This window comes from Polistes dominula, unplaced genomic scaffold (assembly GCF_049000335.1).
Source record: "Polistes dominula isolate Pdom_NZ unplaced genomic scaffold, Pdom_raw_medaka contig_24, whole genome shotgun sequence".
Classification (NCBI taxonomy): Eukaryota; Metazoa; Arthropoda; class Insecta; order Hymenoptera; family Vespidae; genus Polistes; species Polistes dominula.
The window spans coordinates 4,304,203-4,323,508 of NW_028301150.1; the positions used below are offsets into that span (position 1 = coordinate 4,304,203).

At 25.8% G+C, this 19,306-nt stretch overlaps 1 protein-coding gene across 5 annotated transcripts in view; it reads right to left on the bottom strand.

The window, feature by feature from the left end:
• Nucleotides 1-19,306, bottom strand: part of LOC107065531 (Na channel protein 60E) — a 79,292-nt gene that overhangs the window by 26,310 nt on the left and 33,676 nt on the right. For all 5 annotated transcript variants that reach the window (XM_089177527.1, XM_015319312.2, XM_015319313.2 and 2 more), the window contains 2 exons: nucleotides 7,185-7,393; nucleotides 4,481-4,701 (listed from right to left, as the gene is read on the bottom strand). In XM_089177527.1, the coding sequence (XP_089033653.1) occupies nucleotides 4,481-4,701; nucleotides 7,185-7,393 (430 nt within the window). The remainder of the gene's footprint in view (nucleotides 1-4,480; nucleotides 4,702-7,184; nucleotides 7,394-19,306) is intronic.

Consider the following 19,306-nt stretch of genomic DNA (forward strand, 5'->3'; position numbering starts at 1 on the left):
CCCGCGTGTAAACGCGCATTACTCGTCGTACACTGTACGATCACGCTTATATATACATCCAAACGTAATTGATTGAACATTTGACGTCCCCATAGACCAGAAAGTGAGCCCACACATATGCACATATGCAGAAAGAGATAGAAACACACACACTGAAAGAGAAAGAGAAAGAGAATTACAGAAAGACAAAGAAATACATACACACACACACACACACACACACACACACACACACATATGAAAAGAAAAAGAGAATGAGAGAGAAAAGGGTAGGAGGGGAAGGAAGAAAATTATAGTCCTCTAATGGTTCACCATCTTTACTGATAGATGAGATGCCACTGGGGACGAATATCATTTTGTGTTCCCAACACATCATCGAATTGAACGAATGAATGTTAAACTGAATAAAAGTGATATATATATATACACATATGTGCAAGTCATTTGCATACACATATGCAAGTATATTATGGAAATAACTTAAAAAGTAAAGATAAAAATTGGAGGAGGGTAGAATTCTTTCTTCCATCCTCTCGACGCATCGGTTAATTCATTTCGAATATTGAAATTTCATCCCTCGTTGATAATATAATATATTTATCTTTTTTTTTTTTTTTTTTCGTATTCATTTATTCCCTCGTCGATAAATTTCGGTCGGAAGAAATTAGTCAGTCGTGTGGCAGAAAATTCAATTTGTTTCTTCTCACTCGATTGAAAAGAAAATTTATTTTCGAACAGATTGGTAGGTTTAATTCGAGTAAACGGTACGTGACGAAAATTATTTGATTAAATTAAAAAATTATGATAAACAATAATTTTGGGATGGACTGCAGTAAACGTTCGAGCACACGTAATTTCGTTAATAAAAGTTTATATTAATCAAACATTCATATCTCCAAATGAACAATTAAATATCACAGTTTATTTTTATATTAGTAAAACGACTTTTGAGAAATCCTTGAATATGCGTGTACGAAATATTATGATTTTATTAATTGATACTAAAATCTATCAACGTATTAGACGTTACATTAGAACTTAATTTTTTAATGAGCTATTAAGTCCCTATCGCAAACCTAAATCTTCTAACTTTGATAAAATTTCCTTCTCTCTCTCTCTCTCTCTCTCTCTCTCTCTCTCTCTCTCTCTCTCTCTCTTTAATTATCGTATAATGATGCTTTTCGAAAATACGTTCCAAATAAACGAAGAATCAACGATTTAATATAATAATATCATTAATGAAAGTGGTTTAGCAAGTACAAATAGTTTCATTTAAGTGGTAGACTTTTAAAAAAAATACAAGACTGTAAAAGATAAAGTCAGGACTGACATAAAAGCACTTTTTAATCTTTTAAGATATTTGCTTATTTTTTAATATAAAAACCTAACGAAAAAGTAATAGAAAAATCCAACAAAATTCTACAAATGATAATTATTACAATACAATATTTTAGATTGCAAATAATTTGTCCGAAAAAATTTTATTATAAATGTAATAAAAATTGTATCACAAAATTATGATAAAAATATATCAAATAATTGTGATAAAATGTTTATACGTAATAAACATTTATAATTATTAATAAAATGTTTATACGTAATAAATTATTTACGAATATTTTTACAAATTTGCTGAAATTAAAAAAATGAGCTTTTTATTTTTAAATGAAATATTAACGAAAGTATATGGCTTTTATCTGTATATTATGTAATATATTCTATATATATATATATATATAGAATTATGTAAATAAATAGAAAAAAAATTAAATGAAAAAAACGAAGTAAAATGAGCATTTTATGCATTTTATGCATCAAATGCATTTTAATTATAAAACGTTTCTGCTTTTTGCTAATGTAATAATTTTATTAAGAAATCAAAAATATTACGCAAGTTATACTGAGTATATTTAAAAAAAAAAAAAACTGATCTTTATTCATTCAATTTTGACGCAAACCATGCATACTTTATCATACGTTGCAAAATATTTGCGCAGACAACTGATGATGCAATATCGAATAAATTTTTATTGAATCTTCACGGAAGGCAGGCAATTTTGCGTCTATTTTCGATCAAAAAAGAGCAGCTTTACAGTCTCTTGACAAAATTTTTAAACAATCAATAAATATCATAATAATATAACTTATATAATAATGTTGATTTCATAATAAAATAATAACGTTGACAAAAAGATGAAACTTCACATGCTTTATGATAGAAATGTACCCTGTTTTTAAATTACATTTCTTAAAAAATTAATATAACATAATTTAGAAAACAAATAAAAGTTACACGTAAACAAACAGAAATAAAATAAGTTAAAAATTAAAGCAATGTACGTATATAAACAAGGAGTTATTTATACAAAATGAATCTTCATTTCCAAAGCAACTTTTGTGTCATGAACTTTATGTTAAATGTTTTCTCTCCCTCTATCTCTCTCTTTCTCTCTCTCTCTCTCTCTTCACTTACCCCAAATCCAACCCCATTGCTACCACTTTTAGGTCTAGTTGTAACCTCTAAGTATCACAACCCTCGTCCTTTCTGTTTCACCAAAACATTTCAGAAACTTTTCTCGTAAAATATCCTAACTGTTTCCATGTTGATGATAACATCCTAAATTATGTTCTTTCAAGTTTTTACTTTAGTTAAAAATAAAGAAATTGTTATTTCCATGTTTTTCAGAAATTAAATTATATTTATAAAAGTTGCCATTACGATGAGTTAATTAAATGACAACAATTTATACAATATATATATATAAATGCTTATTTTAATTAAATTGTATTAATTTTATTTAATGTCATAGTGTTCATTATTAATATTATAATGGTTTATGATTTATGTGCTTTATTATTTTTAGTAACATTATTTTAATCCTACAGTTTAGTGTAAAATATTTCATTTCGCAATTTTATTAGAGTGTCGAGAAAATTTTTTGGATTTATTTTTAATAATTTATTTTATTTATTTAATTTATTTTTAATTTTTACCGGTATTAGTAAATAATATTAAACAATTGTTTATTTTTATCAAACCTCATTTATATTTTTTCTACATAGTCTTAAAACTTTAAAAAAAAGGATGAGAACAACATTTATCAACTAATTCTTATATTATTCTCATTACAATAAATAGGTTTAATTATTTTTTTAAACGATTTCATATTGTGATGTATTTTGTATTTTCTTTGTTCTTAGTAAAATTATTTTAATAATACTATTATACACACAGATACGTATAAACAAGTATAGCCTATAATAGAAACATAAATCGAGTATTGGAAAACGTTTCTTTAGTTTTCGTTTGTCGATAAATTTCCATGATCATCAAGCCGATTCGAATTTTATCATTGAAATCTGACGATGGAATGAATCGTTTTATCGGAGGATATTTCGCTAAAATCGCCAATTGAAATTTGTGAATTAGTCAAGCCTCGATGGACATGATACGGCTGATTTGAAATTGCAATTAATAATAAGTGTACACAACCCGCATACGTGTCCTGGATTTCTAAATACATATTTAAGGATGCGCATATGTATGTACGTATGTATCTATGCATTAGTATATACATATGTAAAACCACGTGTTCTTTCCTTTTCTATTCGCTGATCGATTAATTCGTATATGTACATATGTGTATATAAATCAACATTAGCCCTTTTATATATATTTCAACTCGACGGAGATGAGAACAGATCGTTTCTATTTAAAAAGCAACGACTGGAGGATGCAACTAACGATCTTTTCCATTCCAAGGACATCAATTACGTTCAACTAACAGACAGATATAAAGATTGTGCTAAAAATTTCTAACCGTGGAACGTTTCATTCTTAAATGATTATAAATATCTATTATATTTCTTTCAAATCTTGTACAAGTTCTAAATTATATTGTAATTTTACCTTTTTCACAAACAAAATTCAATTATGTTATCTCGAAAAGGAAAATTATTGTTTTACAAAATCATCCAAATACTTAAGCACTATGTACAAATTTTTTATACATTTAAAATAAATTCTAGTACGTTTTTATTAAATTTGTAAAGAAAATGAATGAAAACAAGGGAACATATAAACATAAAACATATAAATTAATTTTAAACGAAAAGAAAAATCTCGAAAAGGAAATAATTGTTTTACAAAATTGTCTATAAATACTTTGGCACTATATAAAAATTGTTTATACATTGTTAATAAATTTTAGTACACCTTCAAAAAAATTTGTAAAGAAAATTAATTTAAAAAACATATAAATTAACTTAAAACAAACTTGATTGTAATGAATAACAACAACAAAATTAAATTGGTTATTACTATACGAATAAATGTTAAATTTAAAAAATGAATTTAGAATGGAAAAGTTGTATTATGTTCTATAAAATAAATTGTATGAAATAACTTTATGATTATCTGCAAAAATTGTTCTTCTTATGTTATAAAAGTTATTTTATAAATAATAATAATCTTACCTACCTGGCATAATGGATACAGTCTTAAAAGCTCTCAACACCCTGAATGTCCTAAGGCCAGCCAAATTTCCAACGTCCATACCGATCGTTGCGTAACCACTAGTTATCACCACAAAATCCAACCAATTCCAGGGATTTCGTAGGTAGGTGTACTTGTTCAATATAAATCCTTTAGCTATTGATTTTATCACCATTTCCGCCGTGTATATGGCTAGGAAGATATATCTGTCAAAATGATTAACAAAAGTAATTAAATTATAAGCTTATGGGTAATCAAAATATTCTATACAAATACAAAAATATATTTAACAATAAGTAATATTATTGTCAAATATTTTCATGTAAATTCGATAATGCTGATTACAATAATGTTATTTATATAAATTAAATTATATACGTTGAAAAATTACTTTTAAAATCCAATTTAATTAATTTAATCATAAAACATTTTGTATATAAATTTAATGATTATGATAATAGATAAAATGTTATCACAAAAATGATAAGTTTTATATATGTATATGAGTGCATGTTGAAAAATTATTAAAATAAAAATCGATAATTTGTCAAAATATTTAATTAATTTAATCGCACAATATTTTGATACAAATTTGATTGAAAGTATATTATTGTTAAGATTACAATATTTTAATGAGTTTTCAGAATTTTTAAGAAACTTTAAATACATGCAGTTAATTAAACTTAATCATTAAGAATTTTAATACGAATAATATGAATAATAATATATAAATTTTAATAACAATGATACTAAGTGAGATCAAGTAAAATCTCGATTAATATAAAATATATCAACAAAACTTTAAATCTTAAATGTGTCCATAATTATGAAAGTGATCTAAGTCATGTATCTCTTGTTTCGAGATATTTAAAGATTTATATTTGAACATTATATGAATTCTATATAATATTGAAATAACAAACATTATTTGACGATTCATTTTTAACAATATCGCGAAAATTATATTGAATTTATTTAGTTTAAAATAATGTGGTAAGTAATAACTAATAAACTCAATTTTTTTTTTTTTTTTAATTTTGACTTAGACCACTTTTATAATTATGGGCACAAATATAATGGTTTCTTATCTAATGTCACATAACTGAAGAAAGTATATTAGATATACTTTTGGTATGAATAACTTTTAAAACTTAAAACGATAAGTACATGCTAATAAGAAACATAAGTTCGTCAGAATAGAGTAAGATACGAAAGCTGAATAATTGAAATCGTTCTTCTTCAAAAAGTATTTGAAATTTCGTTCTCGAAAAAGAGAAAGATAAAAAAGAAAAAGTAAAATTTAACGCTTAATATTCTTTTCAAATAGAGACAGTCATTTTTGATCGATAAGATAGTTTTAAAAAAAGTATGATCGGCATACAAAAGAAACCCTACGAATAGACGCATTATTTTACCAAAAAAAAAAAAAAAAAAAAAAAAAGAAGTTAACCTCGGAAAAAAATTTTTTTGCAAAACTTAACATATAAAACTCTTTCTCTTTTTCTTTCTATCTTTTTTTTCTTTCTTTTATTCATTGGTGCATTATCAAATGATACGACTAGATCTCGTTTGAAATTAATTTTCAGACCAATTAGTGCATCCGAACAAAAACTAATGTCATAATAATTTAAAAGCTTAGTATATTTCTTCAATATATTAGAACTTTAAAATATTACATCGGAAATAAATATCGATTATTTCAAATTGACAGTAAAGGATTACGAATACTCCTATAACTCGACACTGAGTGTATTCAGTTACGATTATATACAATTAAAAATAATTCGAAAAAAAAGGATGTTACGTTTATTCATTCGACATCTTGTTTTCAAGAAATTCATGGTTTAAAAATTTATAAATGAAATACCTTTTATTATACCATGAGATTGATGATAATCATAAAAGGTATACCATCCTCAATTAATTTCTATTCACCCCCTTTATCACCACTTTCGAATGGCGTCAATTTAAAAATCGTTATTTCTAATGCTTAGTTGTACTGTGAGGATACGTCATCGTAACAGTTCAACTGATAGAGACAAACTAAGCTAAGAATATATAAGTCGCACGATTGAAGGACACATGTAAACTTTGCGAAGGACAATGTATACGAAATGTTATGCGAAAGAAAACATTTATAGTTGGTACACGTTGTTAAATAAACAGTTTGGAATATACGCGTGCTTCTAAAAATTTATAAACATGAATTTCTCAAAAACGAGGTATCAAAGAATAAATTTTTATATGTTTTGTATTGACTTATATTTATATGTGGAATCATCGACTATTCGGGTGCACTATATATTATTTAAATGTATTGTATAATGTAATATATTAATTATTAATATAAAAATTATAATACGTATATATGTTACTTTATAACTTTTTATTTATTTATTTATTATTATTATTATTATTATGTATGAAAGTGGTAGATTAGACTACGCGCAATGTTTTTAAAGTATAAATTATGTTATATATATAATATTATTTATATAATAGTATTTATTGGTTGCTTTGATATATTTTTGTAGAGAGAGTATAATTATTAATATATTTATTATTTAATATTTTAATAATAATAATAATAATAATAAATTAATTATTAATTAATATTTTATATTATTTGTAAAGTATAATTTATTTAAAAGAAAAAAATGATAATAAAATTGAATGATAATATACTTACTCGGCTTCTTCGACGGTTTCGGTCATGGCCAGGAAGACGCAATTAAGTAGTATGGTAGCCATGACCATGTAATCGAAGTACTGATTAGTACTCAGGAAGATGCAACACCGTCTTATAGGATTCCACGGGGAAAATAGAAACCAACTATTGGTCGCAGTGAACCTATGGATGTAATTTTTTCGAAATCTCTTCGACACCACGCAGAAAGTCTATAAAAAAACAAAAGAAAATATATGTTTAAAAACATATAAATATTTCAATATAATATTGATATAGATATATTTGTAAATAGAAATGAATAATAATAAATATATAAATCCAAATGTGACATAAATTTTAGTTCATACTTTTATCTATTATTATTTTATTTTATTTACTAAACTTCTATATACATTCATTTATATTTCTATATGAGTAAATGTTAATCTGTCCAAGGATTACGCGATTTGCAATTTGTAATATTTCTAAATAAGTATACACATTAATTATACTCAAAGTATACTGTATTTACACTGATCAGTTACAAATAAATTTAAATTCAAACGACGTTAATTAGTTCAATAATAAATCATTTATTTTCGAACGTAACGAGTGTAAAATTAATGTACTATATATGCAATAAATGTGTAACGCATTTATATTTAAGTGGTTACACCAAGAATTGGTGTTCGGAAAAACTCGCGTATTAAGAAAAGTTTTCTTTTGACGTAACTTTCAACGTCATAGTTTTCTTTGACGTCAAGAAGGTGTGTAACCCTGTTTAATATAACAAAACTTACATATTTGCATATTAATCATGATACTTTAATAAATAATAAATTATTATTTTATAAATATCATTGAAAACGAAAAATGATCTCTTTCTTTTCTTTCTTTCTCTCTCTCTCTCTCTCTCTCTCTCTCTCTCTCTCTCTCTTTTACTCTCTTTATTTTACTTAGCGAAGATAAATAAAACAGTGATATACAAAATTAACTTCTTCTCGTAAATATAATTTTACGATGTATGCATGCGTGTACATGTATATGTATATATGTGCATATGTGTACGTTTATATATGTAGATAAGTTTTCCGTAAATTCGAACTACTTTATCGTCTTCCTCGTGCACCAGTGCAAAGTCGCTCATAGTAATATTAGTTGGAAATGGTTTACAGTCCAACGCTTCAACGAGAAACATGGAAATAAGTAGGAATAAGACCTTCTCTTAAAGCTTCCTGTATATAGATATTTATATACTTCTCCTTGATAATATTTTAATGTATAAATTCATTATTATTTTGATTAATATATCTATTATACTTTTTAATTTTGGATTTTCACGTCGAATAAGTTCATTAAAAAAAAAAAAAGGAATAAAAAAGATAAAATATTCGTTATTAAATTAAAAACGTGTTCCAAATTTGCATAATAAAATATCAGGTAGGTATTTTGTCGATCTTTGTAATCGATTATAGTAAATAAACAAACAAAAAATTAATAATCAAGTATACAATTAAAAATATTTCATTAATAAGACAGATGTTTCCTTAATAATATTCATAAAAATATTCAATGTAATTTTGTAATCATTATCATCATCATAATTGTTATTATCTCTCTCTCTCTCTCTCTCTTTCTAATTATTTATTAGTAAATTTAAAATTGGATAAATAAAAAGAGATAAAAATAAATGACAAAGTTGAAAGAGATAAAGTAGAAGTGTAACTAGCATTTAAAAGTTCATCATACTATTTTTCCGAGTAATACGGTCACGTTTCACCCCTTATTATCTTATCCTACACACTCCTGAAGCCGATCCAAATCCACGAAGGTAAGAAACACACCCCTTCCGACTTGATGTAGATTCTAGAGAAGCGAAATGGAGGGCAAGTGTTTGTAGCAGCAACGCGAGGGTGTCATACTAAAAGTCTTGAAAGTAATACTACTCTCTCTTTCTCTCTTTCTTACTCTTTAGGTCTCGAGTAGTGAAGAGAAAAAAGAAAAGAAATGAAAATAAAAGAAAAGAAAAGAAATAGAGCTCTAGCTAGCTCTGGTGACTTCGAGATGTCGTCGCCAAGAGCTGACACGTAACAAAGATGAAGGTGAAAGAAAGAGAGTGTGATAAAAATGTATGTGTGAGAGTGGAAAAGAGAAAGAGAGAGAAAGAGAAAGAGAGTAGAAAGAGAGATGACTCAAATAACATAAACTTTATCTCACCATCTCACTTTTATTCTCTTGTCGTCAGTTTAACTCTAAACAGTGTTATTGGAACGTACATTGTGTTTTAAACTAAGTTATAGTGAAAAAAAGAAATATTTTATACATTTATATGTATAATTTATTTATACCTAAATATATAAATTCACCAATTTAATTGTAAATGATATTATCAGCTGGTCGGCAAACTTTTTGACGTCACGGACCATTAAATTCATAATTTCAATCCCGTGGACCACTAATAGGATTTTTTAAGTGTTAAATATATTTATAAACAAAATTGTGATCTAAGAACACATAAAACACCGGTTCCCTTTGATGTATATGTTAACAATATTATAATAAAATAATCTGACAATTATCTTACTCTTGATACTCTGTATTCGTCTCATTCTCTCGAAACTTAGTTTTTTGAAGGTTTCACTTTTAACACGTGTGATCTGCATACATGATTTTTTATTTTTATTTCATATAAAATATTAAATATTATTCTAAAAATATGCATAAATTAATTACAATATTAGAGTTCATTATTTGTAAAAATATTTGATTTGCTAACATTTTTTTAAGTGTTTTATTTCTTTGTAATTATTATAAAAAATGTGCGCCTGTATGAATGCAACCCTCCAGATACATTTTGAAAATGTTGCTTGTGAGCGCCATCTGTCAGGACGGAATTTTTTTTCTGCCCGAAAGATAGACAACCCGTCATACATATTTGTATAAACAGTTTTGACTGCAAAAAAATTCCGTACAAGTAGATAGCGCTCGCAAGCAACATTTTCAAAGTGTGACTGGAGAGTTGCATATGAACAGGCGCACAGTTTTATAATTAAATTAATAATTAAATAAATCATTACAAATTATAAGTACAAATAATATTATAATAATATTATATAATAAATTATCCTTTGAAACTTGTTTCTTTAAAGGCTTCACTTCTAACTTGTGTGATATGCACATATGTTTTTTTTTGTACCAATCTTAGCTGCATGCTTTTCCTTGGTTCTTTTTCGTAATAACATCTCATTTATTTGAATCTAATAAAACGAGATAAAAAAACACACACAGATATATAGAAAGAGAGAGAGAGATATATATATAAATAGACAGGTAGATAAAAAAAAAAAGGAAGAAATAAAGAAAAGGATAAATTCAGTCACGCTTGAGAATTAAAGTAATCCCATGTTTCATTCTAAATACTTTAACGTGATATACGTAAGACAAACAAGACGAAGTTTCTTAATTACGAACGACCAGGGTCTCCGATTAATTACGAAGTCTCTTGTCTTCCTCATCCTCGGTAGTCGCTGAAATAAGAAACTAAAAGAAAAGGAAATGAGAATAATAAAAAAAAAAAAAGAAATGAATAGAAAGAAAAAGAATGAAAAGAGAAGGAAGAAAGAAAAAACCGAAATGAAAAGGAAAAAAAATGAAAGATAGTGATAGGACGCGAGGAAAGGAGGGGGGGGGAGGGAAAAAATGGGGTGGGGGATAAAAAGAAGAAAAAGAAAAAAAAGCAAACACCTCGGTTGGTGATGCAGGTGGTAGTAGTGGTGATGGAGGTTGAGGGAATAGGAAGATGCAGGGGGTTAGGGTGGATTAGGGTGGTTCGAAGAGGTGAAAGATAGATGGATAGATAGATAGATAGATAAAGGAAAATAGAAAGAGATGAAGATAGAGATAAAGGGAGAACTCGTGCGTTAGTAACGTTGGATAAGTACCAAGAACAAGAGGGATCCGTCTGATCCAGAACGAAGAGAAACAAAAAGAAAGAAAAAGAAAACAAAGTCACTGCTCTTTTTCGTGAATTCCTTTCAGGAACTCGTTGCTTCGTGGTAGGTTATTCGAAAGGCGGTGAAATATCTCTAAACGTTGAAAGGTGAGAGTACATATTTTCTTTTCGAGAGATAAAAATGAATGAAAAAAAAATATTATATATATATATATATATATATATATAAAGAAGAAAGAAAAACAATAGGAATATTAGGATAAAGATCGAAGAAGGAAAACTAGAAAATATCAAAGACGTAAGTGTATGTGTGTGTGTATATGTGAGTGTGTTAAAAAGGAAAATAAAGAAATGGAAAAGAAAAAAAGATACTAAAAGGTAAAATAGAAAAGTATTAAATGTATACTAATATATAAAATGAACCTGTAGGTTTAAAATTTTCAAAATAAATAAGTAATTGTGTGATATATTTATAGAAAAATAAAATAAGACCTAGAAAAAAGTGGGGGAGGGGATAAAGTAGAATATAAGTATAAAATATCGAAAGATATATGTGTATATATAAATACCTATTGAAAGATAAAACGAAGGAAATAAAAGTAAAAATAAAATATATGGGAATATAATTATATATGTAGGGATTAATAATTATAAAAAGTAACGTCAGGATAAATTTAAACCATATATCTTAAATCTATAAAGTTTATCGAATAAAATATCCCTTGCAGAAATTATCAAATAATTTTTAACAATAAAAGAATGTAAATAAAAAACGAAAAATATATTTAATAAGATATGTATGAGAACATGTTATTAAGAATATATTAAAGAATATATTAAATGCAAGAATATATTAAATTAAGAATATATAAAATTATATTAAAAATTCGAAGAATACGTAACAAAGAAAGATAAAAAAAAAATAATACAAAAAAATATCCATGAATAATAATGAAAAAATTCAAATATGTATAAAAAAAAAAATTTCCTTCTTTTTTTTTATAGGATCGTAGGAAAATAAAATACCCATACGATTTATCTCTCTCTCTTGTTCTCTCTCTCTCTTATACGATACAGATGCCATGTAACATATAGTATATGGTTAGGGGCGGTGAGAGACCGACCTATTTTCTCCCTCTGCTTTAAAGCCTTTGAATTTCCATCGTTTTGAGGAGCGACGCCGACGACGCCGACGACGACGACGCCACAGTCGCCATCACAGTCCTCCTCATCGTCGTCGTCGTCGTCGTAGTCGTCGTAGTCGTAGTCGACGTCCTAGTCGTCGCCACGCTCAAGGGGTTGACCTATTTTTATATCCCTCCCTTTCTCTCTTTCTCTTTTTCTTTTACTTCTCTCTCTTTACTCACGACAGAGAAGAGAAAAAAAAGAGAGAAAAGGAAAGAAGACAGCAGGGTAGCAGTTCACTCTTATCTTCTTCCCCTTGTCTTTACTCGTTCTACCGTAACTCGTTGTGTTACACCAACTTGTTCGAATCAAAAATAAGAAGAGGAACACGTTAATCCGCCAATAAACGTCAATTCTCGATTATTCTTTGATTCGAATTTTTAATAACATTTACCAAAGTAATTTATATCATTAAGAATTGTTCATTAGGATTGTTTATTTTTTTCTTTTTTTTTCTATAATAAATATTACATATCTTTGTCATCTGCAATTCTCTCCTAATAACAATTGTTACAATTCTTACAAATTTGCTAATAAAAAAAAAAACACAGAGTTTGAAAAACATTTAGAAGTTAAATAATATTATACTGAACAACCACTTCAGTATATTATTAGCTAAAAACAAAGTCAACAAAAAATTAAAAAATACTCGAATGCATTAATTAAGACTCAATAACGTTTTTACATCTGTGACCAAATGGTCATAATTATCGTAAAGTAAATTTATTATTCGGCACCAGTTGGAACTTTGCCAAAAAAAAAACAAAAAATAAATTCAAATAAAACAAAACGATATATGAGAATTTTATTACCTAAAATATAAGCTTGTATTTTAAAGATCACACGAAAATATGTTGCTCTTAATTTTTAATACACATAAGTAAATAATAAAAAAATTAAAAAGATCAGAGAGAAAAAAAGAAATTTTTATTACCTGAAATATATTTGTTTCTTTTAAGGACTTGTAATAAGATATTTAATATATATAAAGTATGCCACCCCTTTTCAAGTCTTTTGGTATAACTATAATTTATTCTTACACAAATAAATAATTAAATTAATATCTCAGAATTTATTATTCGTAATAATCATTTAGATCTATAATTCCTTACCCCATGAATTTTTTTCGAAATATTTATTAAAATTAGAGCATGACTAAGAGATATAATAAGGATATGATAATAATGACCTTGATAATGATAATAAGGGTCTTTATTACAATTCCCCACGAGCTTTCCTTGCCAAGATGGGATCAACACATACTATTCCGTTTCCATATTAATTTAACACGAGAATTGTATATAAGTACATATATATATATATATAATATGTATGATTACTATACAGAGTATTCAAAAAGAAGAGTTTGTGAAATATATTTCCAATTACAATACATTAGTATTCGTATCTTCATTGTCAAATTAAAACAATTTATATTCGCTTTTAATGCAATGTTTCGATATTCATATGAAATATTGAAAAACATATTTTAGGATCATTAAAATGTGAATTCAAATCATCAAATTGAAATCAATTTTATTACAAAAGAATATTGTATTAATAGAGAAATATAATTTGTTATAAATAATAAGAAAATTAGTCTCACATGAATATTCGTAATTAAATAATATTATATATAATAAAAAATATACAATTAATATTTTTTTAAATAATATTTAGTTGACTCTGGTATACTTTAATGAGATCAATTTTAAATTCATAATTATAAATAATATTATGTATAATAAAAAATATACAATTAATATTTTTGTAAATAATATTAAGTTGACTTTGACATATTCTAATGAGATCAATTTTACTTCTTTTACAACAATTATACTTTCTCTTTAATTTCATCAATTAAAAAGTTATTTATGTTTCTGCATAAGAATTTTGAAACATTGCAGCAGAAACAAATATCGATTGTTTCAAATTGACAGCAGGGATTACGAATACTCCTGTGACTCGTTGTATATGCAAGATGTATTCGGACAGGTTGTTATTGTACAAATAAAAAGGAAGTAACCTTTATTCGTTCAAAGACCTAATTAAAAAAAATTGTGGTTTAAAAATTTTTTAAATGAACTACTTAATTGATAATAATCATAGAAGAAACAACCCTCAATTATTCACCCTCTTAATCACCCTATCCGAATGACGTCGATTTAAAATTTGTTGTTTCTAATTATCAAATGTCTAATCAACCTTATAATTATCAAAATTAGATTTTAAAAAATTTAACTAATTCCTAATTAATACTATTTATTCTAAATTTGATCATTTATAGAACACTCTGTATATAACCATATACATGTAATACATGTGATACATAAAAACAATGTAAGTTAGGTATAAACATGAAACCCGCATTGACATCGTAAATTTGAACCGAGATCAATCGTGAATCTGCTCTATAAAACGATATGCAAATCTGTGTAACATATCCATACATATGAGTATATATTTGTGTGCACATGTATCCTATACATGTGAACTAAAAATATATAAAACATGATTGAATGTAAAGAAAATTCGTGAAAATCATTTTCACATATTTTATATTCCTATTGGTAAAAACAAATTTTCGCTCTAAATATTTTAAAACATATTTATATCTATTCAAGATAATCTATATATTATTTGTATTAATATCCTGTAAAAAGTATTAAATTCTAATACGATTATAATAAATTTCTGTTAATAAAATGTACAAATTTATGCAAAAAAAAAAAAAAAGAAAATAATTATAAAAATAAATTTAATATATATATATAATATAACAATCGAATCACAAACAGATGATTAGAAAAATATTCGAAGATAATTTGAAATGATCAAAATAATTTGTAAAAACGTCAATAACAAAACGAATCGTATACAAGGTTTGCATTTGAAGGATTAAAATTGTAAAGGAAGTTGGCTTCCTATTATATTGTATGAATAGTTGATCCAATGAGATTGAACTAGTAAACGAGAGAGAAAGATAGAGAAAGAGAAGGGTAGGAGAATTGAGAGTTGAAAGAGGGAGGGAGAGAGTAAATGCTGGCCAATGTCCAGCCTACTTAACGTCCAGCCTAGTTGCAAGTACAGTTTCAATCTACTGACAGATCATACACTGACCTTGTTTACTGGGAATCGAAGCTCCTACCAGTGGAAACGTCAACGATGAAAATAAAAGACTATCTTAAAAGGAGAAAACACAAGTAATAAAGAAAAGAAAGAATATGATCTTTTAAAAACTAACAAGAAGAAGAAGAAACTCATATATATATACATATAAATTTTGTGTATATGTTGTGATCAATATATTATTGTGGACACTGTATATATATATTACTCGATCAAACGAAAACAAGTTGAAAAATGTATGTGTGTGTTGAAGAAGATTGATTTAATGTTACTTTGTCAAGGCTTTGTCAAAATTGTATCAGGATTTTGTCAAGGTTTTTTCAAGAATACATTGTTCGTAATATATACATACCTATATATGTACCAATATAAAAGACTCGTTAACTTAAAAGTATTATAGATTATATCGAGAGTTGATTAATTTCGAATATAAAATACTTTCATACTCTTAAAACTAACTTTTGACCTTATAAAATTTTGTCAACGAAAAATAGAGAATAAAATAATGGAGTAGTTAGGAGGAAGAGGGTGTATTTTATTGAAATAAATTTGAGAATACTTAAACATATTTATTCGTTATGTAGGTATATATCATTTGTACCTACATGTATAACCGCAATAGTTTCTGAGAGGATTTGATAAATGAATCTCTAAGTTCATTTATCAATTATTTAATAAATAAATAAAACATTATCTTCAAATTGTAGCCCTTTTTCTCTAAATAATAAATCGTATTCCAGGTTATATACTTTTTTTTTTATAGATTATCTATATTATATGTGTATGCATGTGTATAAAGGTGGTAGTAGCTTCATACGAGATGTTATAAATGCACCCTCCGACCTCAGTTTGAAATCCGAGTTCGAATTTGAGAGAAATATTTGAATATATAAATCATTTTCTTTTTTTATCAAGTATATTTCTTTTTATATTTGTTTTTTCCATTGCTTCTTTATAAGTAACTTCCGTCAAACGTTGAAATCAGAGAAACAAATCTTTGCTATTTCCTAGCCGTTCATTTCCTGCTTTACTTATTTTTTTTTTACATCCTCTCTCTCTCTCTCTCTCTCTCCCTCCCTTTTTTTCGTTTTCTCTTTCCTCACTTTGAGGAATCTTAAGTGGTAAATGTTTTTATTTTCTTTACCATTTTCTTTTAAACTTCGTCGAACGTTTAATCGTTTGCGAGTAAAAAGTTGATTCGTAAAATGAATCCAAATAAACGTTTCTCGATATTTTTTTTTTCTTCAATACTTGCCAGTATCAAAACAATCGAGTCTTATCACACGAAGTTTATTAAAAAAACAACAACAAAAAATTTTAAAATTTTTGAAATCCAATAATTCGATTTAATATCGCGAGAAATATTCAATTTTTAAATGAACTTTCAAAGAAGATTTGATGGACATTTCGAAAGTATTGAATTTTTTTATCTCAAGTCGAGTAACTTTACTATTTTCAATATAGAATATGCTCGATATATGATAAGATATTATAGTTACATTTCAGGAATTCTTATCTCATATAAAAGATACAAAATATACATATCTACATATAAATATATAAATAGATATCAGAGAAATTTAAGAAAAAAGCTTGTGTGTATATCATCGTAAGAGTTCGTATAGAATTTCTTTTTACTGAAACTGAACAGAATAGTATGTTGTTCGATCAAAGACACAGGGATGATAGCTTCGAGTGAAGTTATTTGATATCGGCTATCCGAAAAATAAAAATAGATCATACGTTCTACGAGACAGAAAGAGAGAGAAAAAGTGAAAGAGAAAGAGAGAAAAAGACAGAGAAATACTGTTACATTTTTTTTTACTCTTAACTATTCAAAACTTATATAAATTGAACAATTTTGAGCCCGATATAAGATTTTTTCCGGTTAAACTCATTTTTATTTTAAGAATACAAATTTTTATGACTGTTAAGAATGAATACCCTTCAACCCTACCTTTTATATTCACAACTAACTTCAAACCATCCTCTGACAAAATTTATTGAATATAAAGTATCTTGTTTTATTTATTTCATCAATTTATTATATCTTCATTTTTTTATATTATTGTATTAGAAATGAAATAATTAACCCTTTGAATGTTATGAACACATATATGCCTTTTGTAAAAATTATTAACCTTATCGTTCGAAGCATATACCTGTTTGTTAATATTTATGTATAAAATAATTTAATATTCATATTATTTAATTAAATTATTTTTAAAAACAAAAAATTTAATTATTAAATATAATTTTTTATTAAAATACAGTTAATAATAAATTATTCTGTTCCTATAAAACATTTTAGGTAAAAGTATTCAACATTCAAAGGGTTAATAGAAAAATATAATGCAGTATGTAACATGAATGATAATATTTTATTAAAAAATGTAAGAATCTTTTTAAAATCAAATAGAAATATATTTCACAAACGGATATGAATACAATAAATTATATTTTAATCTTACGTTTAGTATCTTATTTTATTTATTTTATAGTTTTCCAAATAATCGATTTCAATAGTTGATCCTCAAACGATGAATCCAAACACTTTTGTTAAATTTAATTTCAGTTCCAAAAAATGATTCATCATCGTTGGTCACCTTCTGTGTTTCAAAAAAAAAAAAAAAGAGAGAGAACAAAAATATTTGTACTTAATATGATTTGAATAATCTTGTTTGCTTTTATCTTTTGTAAAGATAAAAATAAAGAGAAAATTATTGATATTACGAATAGGTGTACGTGTTTAACAACAGAAAAAAAATATGCTAGACGAGTGACGAAATTTATTTGAGTTTAATTATAATGAATTTTAATAAAATTATTTTTTTTTTGACAAAAATTCTCGTCGTTGGAGAAAATAGAAAGGATGAAACGAAAACAAAAAAAAAAATAAAAATAGATAAAGATTAAAAGCGTTTGCGATTAAAATCAGATCGTAAGTTATAAGATCACGTTGAAAAAACAAAAAAAAAAAACAAAAAAAAAAACCCGGGAAAATGAAATTGACGGAATAAAGAGCAAAAGTGTGTGTCTCGTTGCTCACGAATAAAAAAGAAAATCTGCAAAAGCAGATGGGAATTATTACGCCAAGTTTCCACTCGAGTACTCGCAAATATCAAAAGAATCACTAGAATCCGTTTGAACAATGCGTACTACTATACAATCTCTCTATTTCATGTGTGTGTGTGTGTGTTTCCTCTATTTTAATTTATAATAATAATCATCATCATTATTATATCGAATCCTAAGAACTTGTATTTATTTAGATCTAAACATTCTCTTCACTGTTTATTTTTTATTTTATCTCAACTGAAAATATCTTTAAAAAATATAAACGATTAATAAATATAAATAAAAATAATATATAAAATAATTTATATAAATATAAATATTATAAATAAAAAATAATATTAATACAAAACATTAACTATCAATTTTAAAAATCTTAAAAATAAATCCTTTTTTGGTTTGTTTGAGATATTTTAAAATAAAAAAAACATGTAAAAATCTTTACAAAAATCAAACGAAATATTTAAAAAAGATATTAATCCAATAAATTATGTACAAATTGTAATTGATTACGCTATTTAGTTTTATAAGTTTTTGCATAAAATTTACAAGGTTCTCATTTCATTTATAATTTTTTAAAAATAAACCATTAAATTTTTCTTTGTATCATCATCGAAATCAAATAATCGAGAACGAAAAGGTTTTTATTTAATAAAAAGAAAAAATAATATTAAATCATATACAAATGTAAGATCAAAGATAAAAGTTGTCTAAACGATGGAATAGAAAAAAAGGGGCTTACTTATTGATGATCGAAGGAAATACTTAAAGGAGATAGATTTTCATAAATTGAAATGATGCG